Below are 18,036 nucleotides of genomic sequence, written 5' to 3'. Positions count from 1 at the left end.
TGAAGCAGATTGATTGGAACCTGATCTCTGAGTCTAAAATTGGTAGGTGACCCCGATAAATTGGGTAGGTGGGGTCATTCATATTACGAAAGGATCAGAGTTACAAAATCTGTTACTTGCCTAGTTGCAGAACAAGCAGGAGAGAGTAGTGAACCTGAAGGATTAGAGAGGACTGTTCCAATTGTAAGCAGGTCCTCAGGAACTCTATCCATAAATATTAAGATATTGTCTCAACTTCTTGAGCCTATTAATACACTCGTTCAACTTTTCAGATCAATTTCATTAATTGCAGGCATCATATGTGATTATCAAAGCTACCAAACAATCAATAAACTACTTTTGTTGGCTGATCAAAGCAAATGAAACCTTTTGTTGGGTCACAAAAATGATCAACTTTTCAGATCAATTTCATTAATTGCAGGCATCATATGTGATTATCAAAGCTACCAAACAATCAATAAACTACTTATTCATAAAGGAATCTACCATAGGCATCCATCCAGAAGGATTTTTGGCTTTGGCTGACAAACAAGAACTTTCAAACTGGAAGGCTACATCCAACTTCCCAACCTTTCAACAAAATTTTTGGAGAATTTTCTGAATAATGACTTGTACGTCAGGAAAAGATACAGGAGCGGGTGATCATTTCCCCTACGTGGGATCCATGGAGCCCCTGAAGCCACCTGTTTGCAGTCCAGTGCCAATAAATTCAAAGGAAAATCTACAAATCAGCCTGAATAAATTGCAAAACATGAACAGTGATGAAACTAGATGGGATATGTTATATATGACATATCAAGCTAATGACTTTGAGCTAGTCTTCTCCCACCTGAAGAAAAGATTCAAGGTTGGATCTAACTGCAGTGGAAGTTATGTAAGTTACAAGCTTTTAAATCTCCGGTCTTACTTACAAACTGAGTGCCTAACCCTGTATGAGAATCTTCCTGCACCACAACAATCCATGACTAGAACATTTAGACTTAGCAAATGGATGATAGTTGATAGAAATTTTTATTACTAGACTCATTAGAGAGAAACAAAGGCAAACAGACATATTATGGAAGTAGTAACTTGCGATACTTCATTAGTCTATGGGGCTTAGCGGATGGATTCTTATCTACTTGATTGGATATGAATATTCTACTAATTAATTGTAGTAGCTTTCAAATGGTGATCCATAATTCAACACTGCTACCTTGCATGACTACCATTATTTTTTTTTAGTACTGACACACAGATAGCGATGCATTGACAGATGGGTTTATGGAATATTGGTTTCCATGTTTCGCTTTTGGACCTTCAAATAAAATGGAGATTTCATATATCAAAATGCTGGTTCTGGAACCCTTTTTTAACAAGTTCCCTTGGCCTATATGCCGTCCTAGGAAAAGACCAAGTCCTAATTGTGACAGGCAGAGAAGGGCTTGAATGTATATACTGCCGGCCACACATTAATCTTTTGTGAACCAACAATATATTCTTCCATCTATATTCCTTTCTCTCCGCAGAGCAGGTTCACTCAAGGGAGGAGAACATGTGAAGGGTCTGTAGAAATTGAACACTTCCTAAAGTCAAAATGGAAATTAGATACCATGTAGTGGTGCCTTCACCAGAATTAGCACCTCCCTCGGCTGCAAAATCCAGTTTCACCCTGAATATATGGGAAATAGTTATTGCCTGCGTGATAACAGCAGTGGGGGGTACTGTGTTATATTTCTGCATCAGGAGAAAAATCTTTCCTATTTTTAGGCAACATTGGGCTCTGAAAGGTTAGTCTCTGATATTATTTGTGCACCCAGAGAGCTTATAAGAAGAAGAATGGCTTCAGTTTTTATGTGTCAAGAAGCTTAATGCTTGAAGCCATCAAGCTTAGTCGTTATAACTTATGAGCCATTCTTCCTCAACATTGTTTCATTTTGTCCATTATGGTTTATACTTTTAGTTCTATGAATTTTTCATGTTAAAAAAGCTGACACTAGTTGAGGTGTTGGGGAAAAAATCAGCAGGAAACTTGAAGGCAGAGAAAATACTTTTGAGGAGGTTCCAGTTTGAAGAACTGGACAAGGCGACCCAGAATTTTAGCAAAGATTGCTTGCTGGGGTATGGTGGATTCGGGAATGTTTATAAAGGGACATTCGATGTGGAAGGAACACTAGCTATCAAAGTGGCCCACTCTGATTCATACCCTGTTGAAGAATTTAGAAATGGTAAGCTTCAATCTACATGCCCATTTCCATGGCCAAGCAAGCAAGCAGCTTGTATTAGTTCATAATTTTTTAAAGTAACTGATTTGGCTGTAGTGTTCTCTTGAGACAGAGGTGAGGCTACTTTCAAGAGTAAAGCACGACAACCTTGTAGGCTTGGTGGGGTTTTGTGAAGGAACTGGTATGTAGAAAAAGAAAAAAAAAGGATTAGTTTAACTGTCTAGAAGGGTATTCCATTATTGCCACTAATTTGTGCATTAAAATGATGGAAACTACACTCTTGAAATAGTTAAATTGTGTATCTGACAGGGGCAAAAGGGGGGAAAATATTAGTTTATGAGTATGTCCCAAATGGTTCTCTGCTTGAATACATTATGGGTAAGTTTGAACTCGTTCTCCTTTCTGTGACCTGTAATGTTTTGTTCACTTTTCTGAAAAAATATTACTGTATAGGAAGGAAAGGGAGGAGCTTAAATTGGAGGCAAAGAGTAATCCTAGCCATTGGGGCAGCTAAAGGTAAGGTTTTCCACATAATATCATCACAGCAAGAGGTCTTCAAATTAATTGTGAAACTTTGCAGGTATAGCTCATTTGCATGAAGGGGTAAAGCCTAGCATAATCCACAGGGATATAAAACCTAGTAACATATTACTAGGAGAAGGTTTTGAAGCAAAAGTTTCAGATTTTGGGCTAGTGAAAACAGGTCCAATTGGGGATCAATCGCATGTTAGTAGCCAGGTTAAAGGGACACCAGGATACCTCGACCCAGCCTATTGTTCAAGCTTTCATTTGAGTCCATTTAGCGATGTTTACAGCTTTGGAGTGATACTTCTACAACTGGTTTCTGCGCGGCCTGCAGTTGATATAGCCAAAAACAATCTCAATTTTCATGTCATTGAATGGGTAAGCATCCCTCCTTAAGGCACAATTTGACAGAAGAGATCATTATAGAAAATGGTAGCCATGATCATCTAGATTCAAAACTTCTATTATGATTTCATGTTGGAGAATTCCATTTTCAATATAGAGTAGAGTGATTCAATTATCAGGAAATTTGTCTTATAATGAAGGTTGGGAAATGGGATCATTGCTTGCAGGCAAGGCCTAGCTTAGAGCAGGGCAGAGTGGAAGACATCTTAGATGCCAACCTACTGTTAGAACATTGCAACATGGAAATGATGCTGAAAATGGGGCAGCTTGGTCTAAGATGTGTGGTGAAGGTGCCTAAACAACGTCCCACAATGACCCAGGTGTGGCAGGAATTGGAGTTGGCTCTCTACTCAGTTGGCAACTTCATTCATAAGCAGCCTTCAAGCAGCTCTCAAAGATTAACCGGTGGGTCTCATAGATCAACAGATCCCCGGCATTGGAGATCAACTGACCATGAGTTCTCTCAAAGCTCTGTAAGCATAGATGGGGTTGGATTTCAAAGATTTCATGTGGAGATGGATAGCCTCTTCTCCATGAGCACAAGTTTAAGGTGCTTGGAGGCTAATAGCATTAGCATTGATGTTGATAAAGAACAATTTGAGAGGAGTATCTGAGGAAACTAATAAGGTGGAGCCATCTCATCATTGATTTTGCACTATGCTCATGTATAGTGAGCACATTGATGTGAATCATCTTGTCTGGTCAAATTGCCTATTATCTGCATGATTGTAACCTGTAATCTGTATGCTTGTCTACTATCTTTAATGGTAGAATATTTTTCCTATTAAAAAAACAGAGGGACTGCTACTAACCATGATTTGTATATCCTATTCAGTCAAAGGCTCAATCTCTGGAGTAGGGGCTGAGAAATCCCATCTAAATAAGCACAATCATGAAAGAGGAAAATGAGTTCACATAAACTTATTAGTCTTAGCAGAATCTGGGGTAACGGTATGAAACATGAAGGAATCAGGGTTAAGAATTCATCAGCTACAATGGTAAGCACGCACTAAATCCAAGAAAATTAAAAACAAAATAATAAAAAGCTATCAGCCTTAAATACTTGTCTCAACTCAACTGGCTGTTTTCATCTGATTAAGTTTATCTTCATTCCAAATCCTTTCTAGTTTCCCATATCTGCCATTATGTAACAAGGTTTATCACTCCTTTCATCTCCAACCTTTGGATAACTGGCACAGAATGTTACCAGGTCATCATACATCTTAAGAGAAGCCTTTGAAAACTCTGTCAGCGACTCGAAAACTGAGAAAAATCCAATCTGAAATGCATTTAGAGTTATTTGCTGTGTCTCTTGCATGCTACCAAGGTGCTTAGCCTTCTCTGCATCCAGCCTTTTCCTGAAATCATCCAACTGGCCCTCTCTCTCCGACAGGTATTCAATCCGATAACGGATATCTGCCTCTTTATTTTGTTCTGGTACCTTAGACTCAAGAATCCTGCTCTGTGCTCTTTTGAATGCATGAACCCTCCTGTCCAGCTCCTTTGCAAGTCCATCAACTTTTCTCTTTTGTTGTTGCTCCTCTCCTTGCTGAACCCATATAGCCCTTATATCCTTGCCAAAGCTTTTCATGGTGCACTTTACCAGCTTATCTGGCAACTTCTCTAGGGAAGCTAACCAGTGACGACAAATCACAAGCAATAGTGGACCCCTGATTTCATATGGTGGACCTGAAGACTTGATCCTGGAGTAGAATTCAACTTCTGGGGCAATGAACTTGGATAGCCATCCATTGAGAGCTTCGATATAGGCTTTTTGTGCAGAAAAATATTCAGCGAAGCATGCACGCCAATTCTGAAGTTCTGTCTCAAGCTGAAAGGTGGCAAGACGGTGAGAATCATTGCAGAACTTTCCATAAGAGGGACAGGTGAAAGACTTCACTTCAGACATGATTTTGTTTTGGGTCTCATGGGATTCCAACATTATCTTCCAGATTCTTATGAGGCTGCACAAGTTCAGCAAAAATGAGGATTAAGTCAACCACTGCATTTGAAAATTTCAGGCTTATAGAATCTTCTAACATGGTTTTCTCCTCTTCTTACCCTTGTAGCAGCTCAACAAGTTGGGGCAGCAATTCTTCATCTCTGAGTTTCTCGATTCTTTTGGAGATTGATTCAGCACTTTGCAGTCCAACCAAGATCCTGGTATATAAATCATTTACTTCAGCACTGGTCTTGTCCACAGAATGGAGTCCATCTCCACTGTCATCCTGCTTTTTTAAATGTGAGCATTTTCGCTCATAAGTTCTCCTCGTCTCATCTCCAGCCTGAGCATCTCAAAATGAATTCAGGAAAATCATCTGAGGAATCTCAACTTATCGTAAAAATCCTTTACTTCCCCTAAATGAAGGAAACTGTCTTCTTTTTAAATCTTAATAATAAACAAATATTAGTTAAAGCACTAGAATGTGCACCCAATCCACCAGCATATATGCAAATTTTTGCCCACTTCATATTTGCATAAACAAATGAAGCCTTCATGCCTTCAGGAGTTTGTGATGCTAAAAAGAGGCACATTTTTCATCTCATGAGAAATTCAGTGTCTTCCTATTTCAAATTGCTCCACAATTTTATATCTAATAGACCTACATTTCTATATGGACATCAGTTGATCCTTTTCTGACACCAAATGATTTCTAATAAGCTTATCGTTCCAGCATATAAATTACTAGACATCAAAGTCAAATTATTTGAAACAAAAGCCATTCAGAACACCATAAAAGACTTTAAAGGAGGAGCAAACAAAGAGGTGAACATAACAAGGATTAGAAAATAAACTTGTTAATCATAGAAATAGCAGGAGTATTGAGGATCATTTGGACAATTTAGAACAAATTCACACTACTTGATTCTATTTATAGGCAATAGGAGACAGTAAATATAGGAAAGTATATGTGCTAGGATTTAATATCAGTAATCTGTGATAGTAGAGGAGAAAGGGTTCAGCAGCTAGATCAAATCATCAAAATTATGGGAAGATATTAAGATTTAAATGATGATTAGTAATTTACCTTCACCTCTTCATAGAGCTTCTTCTCCCAAGCATATAATCTCTCCAGCGTTTGTGAAAGGCTGCCAGATGCCATTCCTTCATAGTCATCAATGAGATCATTCCCAAGCTCACTCCAAGTAGAAGAACTTTTGGAACCAGGTGCAAGAAAAGTCTTTGAGGATGAAGACCGAGATAAATTGGATCGGTTCCACGTGATTGATCGTACAAGCTTCTTTGGGCTCTCTGCATTCAAATGGCATAAATTAACAAACAAACCCACTGCATATGGCATAGATTGGTAAATGTACAGCAAACAACTTCCAATCAAAAAAGACATTATTTTTTTTATAGAATTCAATAAGTTAAAAGGACAAGGAGAACTGAAAACAAAGTGGTAAATAATTGGAGAAGAATTCAAGAAGAAAATGGGGGAAAACAAATTAGGAAAAAGACAAGGGGAGGATTCCTCTTTCGAAAAGAGACACATTAAATTGGAGAACTCCCATTTGCTATGCAAAAATATCTATGCTTTGTTATTGAGAATTCTAGTTCACAAAATGATGAAAAGTGGCTTCTTTCTTTATATTCTAGTGATGCCACTTTGACCTACCAACCTTAATCATTGTATGATCTGCAAATTCTTCAATGATATAGCTGATCCATATTCCAATCAGTATTAATTCCATCAAAATTTCTCATGAAGCCAATTAGAAATTACATTTGCAAGTTGACAACAGGCCAATACAGAGCAGAAGATATGAAGCAAAAAAGAAAAGGAACACACCTTTAATCTCCTCCAAACTGGACAGCAGATGAACTCTATTGACCTCTAACAACCTGGAAACATCAAAACCAGATTCATAAGCCCTAACAAAATGATCCTCAACATCCTTTAATGCTTCCAGTAATTCTCTGCCACTCGCCTCCGTATCAATCACCCTTAAACCCTTGTGCTCCTGGTTGGGACTAGGTTCACCAGCTGCTGTCATACCCTCAACCCCACCACCATTCATCTGTACCACAACCTTTCTCTCTCCTTTCTCTCTTGCTCCATCTTCCTCCAGTTCTGGGATGCCTTCTTGCTGTCTGATTCTCCTCAGATCATCATCATCAGAGGTTCGCCTAAACCCATTGTCCAAACCCACCTCTGTTCTCACTGTATCAAACGGATAGAAGAAATCCCACTCAAAATCTCCCTGCGGCAACGGCACTGGCGGAGCCATTCCTTCGTAAAAGTGGTCACACACGCCGCCTTCTCCTTCTTCTTCACCTTCATTTTCACTCTCTCCCTCAGAAGAGTCGGAGGAAATTACGGAATCAGATGATTTACATCCAATTGCCTCATGGGTCGATTCAGAAGGTGTCTGTTGGAGGAACATGGGGTTTGAAGGCTGGGTGGCGTCGGTGTCAGAAGCGGTAGGGAAGGTGATGAGGAACGGAGAAAGAGGAGATGAATGGCGGGCCACGAACAACTTTATGGCGGCCGCTACTCCGTTGAGCGAGTCGTTGTATCTGGAATGGGCATCTGCAAGCGAGTACCTGCGCTCTATCGCAGATTTCAGGAGCCGTTTCCTCTCTCTGCAAAGCGACACGACGTCGTCATCCTCGTCTGGCCTGGACGCACCACAACCCATATTATCTTTTCTCCCTTTCGCCTAAATTAAGAAATAGATTTCTTCCGAGCAAGAACAGAGCAAAAAAGGTGGGTGATTTCGATAAGAGCAAAGCTGGAAGCCTGGAACACGTAATGCAGTAGTACGGGAAAAAGGCAGTTTTGGATGAACCCAGAATGTAAACGAGATGGTAATGTCTGCAGCAGCAGAAAAAGGAAGCCTTGGAAAAGTTGCAGAGTATGATGATCCTATCATGTGTCACATAACTGATAAAAATGGAGAGTTTCCCGCTATAAAATGGAGGTTAAGGGAAGTAGTGAAGAATTGAAGGAAAAAGCAAGCAGACTCAGAGATGGGTGTCAGAAGACGAGGTCCCTCAAGGCTCAAACCAAACCATTATTTTCTCTTTCACTTCAATGTTGAGAGAGAGAGAGAGAAAAGAGCTTGTGAGCGGAGAAGAGGATAGTAGGATACAGAGGAGCCAAAGCCCAAAAGGGAGAGAAGAAGTTGTTTCTTTCTCTGTTGCTTTGTGCTTAATAGGAGAGAGAAATGCCACTTACTACACTAGTAATACTACTACAAATGACAGGTAGGATACATTTCACGCGCATTTACGTGGTGGTTAACTTCATGTGTGAGTGAGTGCGGGCCACGAGACATGGTAGAGATTGGGGGTTGTAGGAGTGGATAATAAATGGTGCTTGCTTGATTATGAGTAATCAGAAGCAAGTTGAAGATTTAGTAGAGGCTAGAGGCTAGAGGCTAGAGGGTAGGGAGCGGCTTTCAAGAATCAAAACTTATGTCGTGGGCTTTGTAGCCTTATTTGCCCAGTCACACCCTGCCACTTCACTTACCTCTGGACCCCTCTCCCACCTTTTCCATTTCTTTTTATTACGCTGTATAGTTTTTCCCCTCTGCAAAACCCTCCACTCTTTCTTTTTTGTCAATTTTGCTCTTTGAAATGGTTGGATCTTGTAGAATCCGAATGGGAAAAGGGAAAAGGGAAAAGGGAATTTGAAGAGCAGCATCTCAAAAACATAACCAATTTGAATGGGTGAAAGTGGGATATTGTTGGTCCATGAATTCATCATGAGTTGCCAACCCATATCTTATTTCTCATATACCATTGGTTTAAAATTATATTAATAAATTTAACGGTATTAGATAAAAATCTATTTGATAATAATTTTAGGATCAAAAACTAAAAATGCATTTTAGAATTACCATCAAATACGCTCTAAATAAAATCAACATAATTATTAAATGATTCATATTTGAATCACATAAATTATCATTACTTTATCGTTACTTTTTACCTTGGCATGATATGAACATGACCTATTTCCAAGGATATGGTATAAAAATTCACCATTCTAAAAGTACTTGTAAAATATGTATCAATTTTCTCTAAAGTAGAAAACCTCAAGATGACATGAACATGGCCCATTCCGGGGATATGGTATATGAATTCACCATTCTAAAAGTACTTGTAAAATATTTATCAATTTTCTCTGAAGTAGAAAGTGAAGTTAAAGAAGCCTAGGAGTTTGCCAGATAAGAATAATGGAGGAAGAGAAGCTGTGGATGCATTATTGATATTGTTGAATATTGTGCCCTTAAAGATTGAGAAGAACAGGGACATTTTAGAGGAGTGGGGGCTTCATGGGTTAGCGTGAATATGCTCTGCCACTTGATAAAATGGTAGTACCATGACTATCCCAGAATTACTAGGAGTATGACATCTGACTGTGTTTTCTTGATTGAAAAATAGGCCATTAAATGTTAAAATAAATGAATAAAAAGGGCAAATCACTTCCCACCATAGGTTGAGTCAACGTCTGAGTGTTCATACAGCCTCAAAACCAAGTTGCAGGTAACGTACCATAGAGTGATAGGTGTGTTGAATTTTGACTTAGTATTTGCTGGAATTTGAATTTTGAATATTGCAGCTGGAGTCTTGCACAAAATCTACAACATCTAGATATTTTCTTATTTTTATTTGGTCAAGATTTGGTTTCTATTTTATAGGAAGTAGTTGTTCATCATCTAGTAGCTTGATTTTCTGCTATTCTAATGTCATTTAAGTTACAAGTTCATGTATAAATTCAGCATTCTTCATCAATAAAAAAAGGAGTTCCAGCAGCCCAAAAATATATTTTTTGTATAAGTATTTAATCTTATACCAACAAAGTGGTATCAGAGCCATAGTTATCTTGAGGGGCCAGTGAGGTGAGAACCCAAACACCTTCTAAAATCATTTAGCAATGGAAGAGTCAAGTTTCACAGTTGCACCATCAGTTCTTGATGGAGACAATTATGAAACTTGGGCTGTTAGAATGACAGTTCATCTACAAGCACTTGATGTTTGGGAAGCAGTGGAAGAAAATTATGAAGTTCCTCCCCTAGGAGCCAATCCACCTGTGGCTCAAATGAAGTTGCATAAAGAAAGAAGGACAAGAAAGGCTAAAGCGAAAGCTTGCTTGTTTGCTGCAGTTTCACCATCAATTTTCATCAAAATCATGAAAATTGATTCAGCTGCAGAAATTTGGGAGTATCTCAAGGAGGAATACAAAGGAGATGAAAGAATCAAGAACATGCAGGTGATGAACTTGATTCGAGAATTTGAAATGAAGAAAATGAGGGAGTCTGATGCTGTTAAAGACTATGCTGCACAACTTCTTTCAATAGCAGACAAAGTTAGGCTGCTTGGAAAAGAATTTTCCAATGAGAAGATTGTTCAAAAGATATTGGTTACACTTCCTGAGAAATATGAAGCTACAATTTCCTCTTTGGAGAATTCAAAAGATCTGTCAACTATTAGCTTGACAGAATTATTACATTCCTTGGAGGCTGTGGAACAAAGAAGACTCATGAGACAAGGAGATACTGCAGAAGGAGCATTTCAAGCAAGAATGCAGAAAAATGCAGGCCATAAAAATGAAAAGATGAACAACAACAAGCCATGCAGCAACAACCAGAAAAATGGAGTTTTTCCACCTTGTCCTCATTGCAAGAAGACAAATCATTCTCCACAAAAATGTTGGTGGAGACCAGATGTGAAATGCAACAAGTGTGGTAAACAAGGACATGTGGAGAGGATTTGCAAAAATCAACAACAGGAAGAAACTAGTGCAGCAGTTGACTATTGCCAGGAGGAGCAATTGTTTGCAGCAACATGTTTTGCTAATAAAAGCACCTCTGAAAGCTGGCTTGTGGATAGTGGTTGTACAAATCACATGACAAATAATCAAGATCTCTTTAGAGAACTTGACAGAACAACTATTTCCAAAGTCAGAATTGGAAATGGTGAGTATATTCCAGTGAAGGGCAAAGGAACCGTTGCAATCGAAAGCCAAACAGGTTTGAAACTCATTTATGATGTTTTGTTTGTGCCTGACATTGACCAAAACTTACTCAGTGTTGGACAGCTCGTTGAGAAAGAATTTAAAGTTTATTTTGAAGATAGGAATTGCATTATCAAGGATGCTGAAGGCAAAGAGGTGTTCAACATAAAAATGAAGGGCAAGAGTTTTGCCTTGAATTTACTGGAAGATGAGCATACTGCTATTTTACAACAAGATAGCACAACAATGTTTTGGGACAGAAGGGTCGAGCACTTTCATCATGATGATGTGCTCTACATGAAGAAAAATCAAATAGTTGAAGGACTTCCTGACTTAGAAAAAGATCTTCCTATATGTGCTACTTGTCAATATGGGAAGCAAACTAAACTTCCCTTTCCAAAGAAAATATCCTGGAGAGCAACCCAAAAACTGCAACTGGTGCATACTGATGTTGGTGGATCTCAAAAAATGCCATCCTTGAAATGGAATGCAAACAATGTTTGGTGGATCTCAAAAAATGCCATCCTTGAAATGGAATGCAAACAATTTTGGGCTAAAACTGCAAGTAGAGCAGTATATTTTCTGAACATATTGCCAACAAAAGTGTTAAAGAAGCAGACCCCTTTCGAAGTTTGGTTTGAGTATCTACGTGCAAGACTTGGAGTTTGCATCTACGAAGTCAAGGAGGAGTGTTGAATTTTGACTTAGTATTTGCTGGAATTTGAATTTTGAATATTGCAGCTGGAGTCTTGCACAAAATCTACAACATCTAGATATTTTCTTATTTTTATTTGGTCAAGATTTGGTTTCTATTTTATAGGAAGTAGTTGTTCATCATCTAGTAGCTTGATTTTCTGCTATTCTAATGTCATTTAAGTTACAAGTTCATGTATAAATTCAGCATTCTTCATCAATAAAAAAAGGAGTTCCAGCAGCCCAAAAATATATTTTTTGTATAAGTATTTAATCTTATACCAACAAGGTGGAACAAATCCATCGACTGTGTGAAGAGGTTGCTGCTTTCTGATCCTTTTCACCAACTCCATCAATATCCAATGCAATTCATCCTCTGTTTTGTTTCTTCTTTGTGGCAAAGGATGTATAATCAGAAAACTAAGAGGAACACAAGCTTGGATTTCCAGGGAGTCCCATACAATTTACAGAAATCAAAAACTCCAAAAGAAAGTGAGGGAAGGGGAAGAGAAATAGAAAGAATCTCCATTCACAACTTTGAAGCTCTCTTTCCCTGATTCTTTCTTTTCTTCTACCCTTTTTTTCTTTTGGTTCTCCTCCTCCTGTTCTGAAAGTAAATAAAAGGCTTTGTCCCAAGTTAAATGTTACATTGTACATTAAAGAATTAATTAGGCGTGGACCTGGATTTACACCAGATGATGGTCCATGAAGGGTCCTTGCACTAGGTAGGACCTGGAAAACAGCTAGCTTCTTCAGGTGGCACCGAGGTCCATGGGCGTGGCACAAGGGGCTAGAGATTTTGCAGGTAGGTTCACACCATCACCTCTGATGGATGCAGTAGGGCCTCTAACCGAGCTGGCTCTGCTCACAAGATTTGAGTCAAGAAATACAACTATGACTGTGATGTCATCATGGAAATGCCGCCGGACACCACGATCTATCTTCTTCAAATCTGAGTACCTCATTTCTCTTTTCTTAGCTGCTTCCTGCAAGGCAGCTTTCACCAACCTCCGAGCACTTCCCTGCATGAAGGAAAGAATGTAAAAATCACATTTTCCAATATTTTTAGTTCATCTCTAAGATGGTGTTTGATGCACGTCTTCATCTATAACCTGTAAGAGGTTCAATTCACATCCATGATTGAGTCCAAATAAACAAATGATAGAGATAATGATCATAAGAAATAGAATCCAGTTTATCATAGCACATGATGGACAGAAATCTGCATTAAGTAAAGAAATAGATTCTAGGCAAACTACAATGAAGGAGCAGAACTCAAGTTATACCAAGGAACCAACACTGATGATCAAACAGATGACCCAAAGTCATGTCTCTTTCTACGCCTGTAAATTATATCGTGACAACTAGACACTTATCAATACCAAGGTGAAGTTCCATAAAGTCCAATAGCTTATAATCCTAGATTCTAAATAGAAATTAAATCTTTCTTACTAGGCCAATATAGCTCCAATTTCAAGTCTCAAGAAATTCTTGGATGTAAAAGAATTACAAGTAAAACAAAGCTGGCATTTACTGATGAGATAAATATGCCATGCTCTACAAGTGCTTTAGAACCAATCAACCTTATCAACAGCTACTTGATAGCTACTAAGAATTCATGGATGCAGAAACCCACATTTAACAAAATTGAAATGGCTATCTAGTGCAGAGATGGATATCTTACATTTCGGGGGTGATTTTGTACTATATCAACAGCTTCTTCATTTTTAAGGTGCTCCCATAGCCCATCAGAAGCAAATATGAGAAATTGATCATTGGGCTGGAGTTCAAGAACTGAAATTGAAGGTTCAGCGCTTAAGATTGGCCTTTTCAAAGGCTCCCGAAGTCGAAACTTGACATACAAAGGCTCCCTGTTAAATTCAGCCTTTTTGAGATATACATCACCAATAGATCTAGAAATCTGCAATATCAAAACTGAGACAGTAAGAAAAAACTGTCCACTATGTCAAGAAAAATCAAGTAATTCCATATGGAAAACTACATTACCACCCAACTTCAAGTAAATCAATTATCAACAAATTCTTCAAGGAAGCATTACCAAAACATCCACATCAAAATATACAATTTGTTATGTTTGCCATATACTCGTCACAATAGCATAGAAGAAATAAGATAAAAAAACACAAAAAATCAACCACAAGAAAATATGACCTCTTCTCCTTTGCCATGCATGTTGTCAATTGTCATCAGATAAAAATGATTAAGAGATTAAACACCCAAAAAAAAAAAAAAAACCCAGCTCTTGCCTTTTGGCACTACTCTTCCAGGTTTGACTTTCAATAAGCTCTTAGACTACAAGGATCACAATAGACATTTACTGGTCATCTTGGACAATCAACAGTAAGGGAAGGGTGCAGTGGTGCCACCAAAACCAGCGCAACCAGAATCTTTTGCAATCAACAACACATAATGGGTTCTAAGAGGACAGTTCCTCACTTGGATCAAGAAAAAGGTACTGTGGAATACATTAAATCTCCAATTTCAAGATTCCATGGTTAAGAAGATTGTGAAGTTTTGGCATATCGTGAACAGTAGTTTACTTTACAATGAATGAAAACCTCTTAACTCTTGGTTGAGGAAGTAAAATGCCTATAATCACCTAAAAGCTCTATCTTTTAAGAGTATCACAATAACACTGTGATACCAATTCCACCCAAATCAAAGCCCTGTGATCTGAAAATGTGAATAAGGCCTTACAAGTTTGAAGCTGTGTGATAAGGTCATCACATGGTTGCATGGGCACTTGAAGTTGTTTAGCTTGATGAATGAGCTTGTATCTGGCAGATGGTGGTTTCTTCGAAGGGGTGAAGTGACACCTGTAGGCATAGAATATTTGGCACCTAGCATCTAAGTGACACAAGGACACTCGAGTTGGGCATCCAAGTAGGTTAGTGCCTAAAAGCTGAAAGGCTGAGCAAGGAAAATGCTAAGCATGTTCCTATCAAAAAAAAAATGCTAAGCATGTGAAATTAGGCATATTGGTCAACGCATGATTGTCATCATCTTATTTAGTTAATAAAGTATTTTTATATGACAAAATAAAACATAGAATAATATTTCTGAAATAACAAAATTATATGAGTAGAAAAATTCAGACCTTGTCAGCATCATATTTTACTATTATATACGATACTTAGAGCTTCAAATACTAGGATTTCATCTGGTTATTATGAAAAAAAATGCACATGTTTGATGAGGTACTAGATTAACAAATTAGCCTTCCAATAGTCTCTTTTGCCTTTTTTCAGCAATATTATTACGGGAATCCTTGAGGGCTTCCATGTTGTCTATATTTTCCAGAATTTATCGGGCTTCAGAAACTTATGGCAGAAAACTAATGACGGTACGAGATGATATCTAAACATCACAAGATATTTTCACTTAAAAGATTCAACCAACATGCCTGTTTCACACTATTTTGTTGCCTTTGTAATTTTTTGTACTCAAAATTGCAATTTTATATGTTTGATTAACATTTATTTTATTAGCTTTGTAATTTTTGAATTCAATTGCATTTTTATGCATAGGAAAAGAAAAGGGGCACAGAAAACTCCAACAGTTGACCCCCTAACAGACCTTTAAAACCAATATGAATCCAACTAACTTAAAAACACATTTTTCCAGCATCTCAACATGAAACTTCTAGTTTCACTTTGCTTTGAGTTAATAGCTAACTGCTCACCCCTTGTGGCAACTAAAAACCAAGACCATCCTAATGAATATACATACTAACATTCTCCAAGTTTCTGGGAAGAAATCTGTATATATATTATTTTGCATAAAGATCCATAGAACTGAGAGAACAAGTCAGGGAGGTCAGTTATTCCATTCGAACTGCATCCAATGTGTTGACTGCTACTAAGTGCTTCCAAACTATTATTAGTAAAACAACAACACACCTCATAATTTCAATAGAAACAGCACAAAATCAGCAATGGTGAGAGAATTAAGTGAGCCCTCGATGAAATATAACATTGATCACTGTTAACCCAAAAATAACTTACCTGTATAAGGCCCTTCACACGCCATACATTGTGCTTTAAAACTACAATATGTGGGTCTTCTGGGTGCAAAGAACGCATCTCCTGTCTAACAGATTCTTGAGATGCATTATGCTCTTCCGACAATTGGATGGCAACAACATCCCCTGTTGCCTTTACAATCCTTCCTAGAACAGCACGGGAATCACCAAGATTGGCAATGTAAAGGGTCCCACCGCATATCACACCAACCAGGCAGCAAGATCCAACAGCTGCAAGTTGGGGTTTCATAGGCCACTGCTTAGCAACAACAGAAAGAAAACCGTCTTCTGTCGCTTGAAATGCTTTTCGTATCACGTCCACTGACATGGACTGTTGCTCCGAGGTGAAGCCTGCAAAAGATCATTACTGGCTGAATCATCATGCAGCAACAATTTGAACCCAGACATCATAAACCCATAACAATAAGAAGCAGAAAAAATTCTGATAAATAAATCAATGAACAAAAATAAGAACCATAAAAAATACAAAAAGGAACTTGAGTTTTGAAAATTCAATCATCATAACCATGAAACTGACAAGGCAGCAAGGAATTCAATTAGAACATTCTACTCATAGAAACTCAACTCAGATTTGGGTTAGGTTTCTTACCCTTGAGATGTTGGAAAAGGTGATCATTAATGTATCGGGAGGTCTCAGGCCCGCCATGACCATCATATACTCCAACAAAGGTGCCATATGGGCCCGAATCGAGCAAGCTCAAGGAGCCTGATTCAATCTGACACTGATCCTCAAGCAAACTGTTAGCTTGGACAACAGCCATAGAGAACTCACCATTCAAGTGCTGCCCAGTGTCCTTGTACCAAAGGAGCCCATCTTGCCTGACAGCTGCATCCGAACCCTTGTGAATATATCGCTCCGCCGACGGCCGCCAGCAGGCCCTCAAAAAGTTCATCAACCTTGATAACATCCCTCATTTCACCCAAGCCAACCTCCAATACCTCCACATCCAAAACGGATGCAACAGCACTCCAACCAAAAAACCCCCCACCAGCCTCCTCCTCCCTACAGACCACAGGATACATCATCAGAACCAAAAATTAAATTTACAAAACTAAAGAATGACAACCACAACAAAATTTCGATTTAGATCAAACAAATGACGAAATAAATCACCCTCTTGGGTTAGCTTCAGCTAACAATCTCAACAAATGACAAGATAAAGGTCTGAAATCCAAAGCCCAGTTCTATTTCTACTCAAAACAGAAAAAAGGCCATGACCCAAATACAAACAGTCCCTGTAAAACAAAGAAACCAACAAAAACACCATAGGGGGGGCTGTGGCCAAAAGCAGAGGTCAAATCCACCTTTACCCACCAAACTCTAATCATATAATTTTCTGGCCATACAGACCCAAAAACCCATACCCCCTCCCCACACCAGAACTTAAACAAACAACAATCACGTAAATTTCAGTCTCTGTGCACATAAACAAGAAATAAAATAAGGGAAAACAAACTCACAGTAATGATAAAAGGCCTTTTGGTCAGCTACTGAATCGTACCAGACGAAAGGGATGGAGATCTGAAAGAAACAGAGCAATACATGTGGGTCGTGAAAGAGGGTTAGATCTGTAGATCCATCAAATCAGACAGTAAACAGGGTCTGTGATAGTTGTTGGGTTTTTGCTATTCTTCTCTTCTTTTTCTTGAGAGAAGATGAAGAAGATGGATAATAGATAAAGAGGGGAAATTGAAGAGCAATAAGTAGCAGTAACAAATAAAAATAAAAGGAATAAAAAAAAAAACCAACAAAAAAATAAATAAATAAATAAAGCTTTGAGTGTGATTGAACAAACTGAAACTCTCTCTCTTTGTAGTCCCTTTTGGTCTTTCTCAGCACTGAGCAGACAAACCCTATAAAAGAAAACGAACAAAGCGATGGCCGAGAGCCAGCAATGCAAATGGGCAGCCATGGGCTCCACTTATAATCACAGCCAGACAAGCTAGTTTGTTCATACAGCTTGAGTCTTGACAGAATAAATAAATTTAATTAATTAATTAATTATTAAAGAAAAAAAAAAAACCCTTCCGCTAAAAATGCCCTTCAACTAAATATGTACCTCTCCCCCTTCAATATTATTATTTTATATTTTAAGTTATTTTATTTAATCCTCTAAAAATATAAAAAACTAATATGAGCTTTGTTTGGAATATTACCCTACTTTTAGATTTTTTTTAA

General features: G+C 38.2%; 4 protein-coding genes and 1 long non-coding RNA gene across 6 annotated transcripts; 3 read left to right on the top strand and 2 right to left on the bottom strand.

Annotated features, from left to right (window-relative positions):
* The first annotated feature begins 1,576 nt into the window (after positions 1 to 1,576).
* Positions 1,577 to 3,125, top strand: LOC100855217 (probable serine/threonine-protein kinase PBL22). Its single transcript, XM_059736600.1, has 6 exons — positions 1,577 to 1,705; positions 1,970 to 2,207; positions 2,317 to 2,385; positions 2,514 to 2,582; positions 2,658 to 2,720; positions 2,785 to 3,125. Exons 1-6 carry the CDS (start codon positions 1,577 to 1,579, stop codon positions 3,123 to 3,125), a joined length of 909 nt encoding a protein of 302 aa, XP_059592583.1.
* A 94-nt stretch (positions 3,126 to 3,219) lies between these two features.
* LOC132253653 (uncharacterized) lies at positions 3,220 to 4,013 on the top strand. Its single transcript, XM_059736470.1, has one exon. The coding sequence runs from the start codon at positions 3,269 to 3,271 to the stop codon at positions 3,746 to 3,748; it is 480 nt and encodes a 159-aa protein (XP_059592453.1). The 5' UTR covers positions 3,220 to 3,268; the 3' UTR covers positions 3,749 to 4,013.
* A 14-nt stretch (positions 4,014 to 4,027) lies between these two features.
* LOC100853587 (protein ALTERED PHOSPHATE STARVATION RESPONSE 1) lies at positions 4,028 to 8,922 on the bottom strand. The gene is made up of 4 exons (XM_003635293.4): positions 6,929 to 8,922; positions 6,164 to 6,387; positions 5,196 to 5,419; positions 4,028 to 5,098 (listed from the first exon to the last, which is right to left on the bottom strand). The coding sequence occupies exons 1-4, from the start codon at positions 7,776 to 7,778 to the stop codon at positions 4,258 to 4,260; spliced, it is 2,139 nt and encodes a 712-aa protein (XP_003635341.1). The 5' UTR covers positions 7,779 to 8,922; the 3' UTR covers positions 4,028 to 4,257.
* Positions 8,923 to 8,971: 49 nt separating this feature from the next.
* Positions 8,972 to 14,049, top strand: LOC132253654 (uncharacterized). The gene is made up of 2 exons (XR_009465559.1): positions 8,972 to 9,652; positions 12,084 to 14,049. It is a non-coding gene; the product is annotated as an uncharacterized LOC132253654 (long non-coding RNA).
* Positions 12,216 to 17,758, bottom strand: LOC100853740 (probable protein phosphatase 2C 60). 2 transcript variants are annotated; one of them, XM_059736471.1, is made up of 6 exons: positions 17,654 to 17,758; positions 17,319 to 17,379; positions 16,447 to 16,860; positions 15,820 to 16,187; positions 13,479 to 13,715; positions 12,216 to 12,816 (listed from the first exon to the last, which is right to left on the bottom strand). In XM_059736471.1, exons 3-6 carry the CDS (start codon positions 16,763 to 16,765, stop codon positions 12,547 to 12,549), a joined length of 1,194 nt encoding a protein of 397 aa, XP_059592454.1. In that variant the 5' UTR covers positions 16,766 to 16,860; positions 17,319 to 17,379; positions 17,654 to 17,758; the 3' UTR covers positions 12,216 to 12,546. The 2 variants fall into 2 exon arrangements, with proteins under 2 accessions (XP_059592454.1, XP_059592455.1); XM_059736472.1 differs by lacking the exons at positions 17,319 to 17,379; positions 17,654 to 17,758 and adding an exon at positions 16,972 to 17,225.
* Between the last annotated feature and the right edge of the window lie 278 nt (positions 17,759 to 18,036).

This window comes from Vitis vinifera, chromosome 4, assembly GCF_030704535.1.
Source record: "Vitis vinifera cultivar Pinot Noir 40024 chromosome 4, ASM3070453v1".
Taxonomy (NCBI): Eukaryota; Viridiplantae; Streptophyta; class Magnoliopsida; order Vitales; family Vitaceae; genus Vitis; species Vitis vinifera.
The sequence above is the reverse complement of the archived record's forward strand: the minus strand, read 5'-3'. Positions and strand labels throughout refer to the sequence as shown.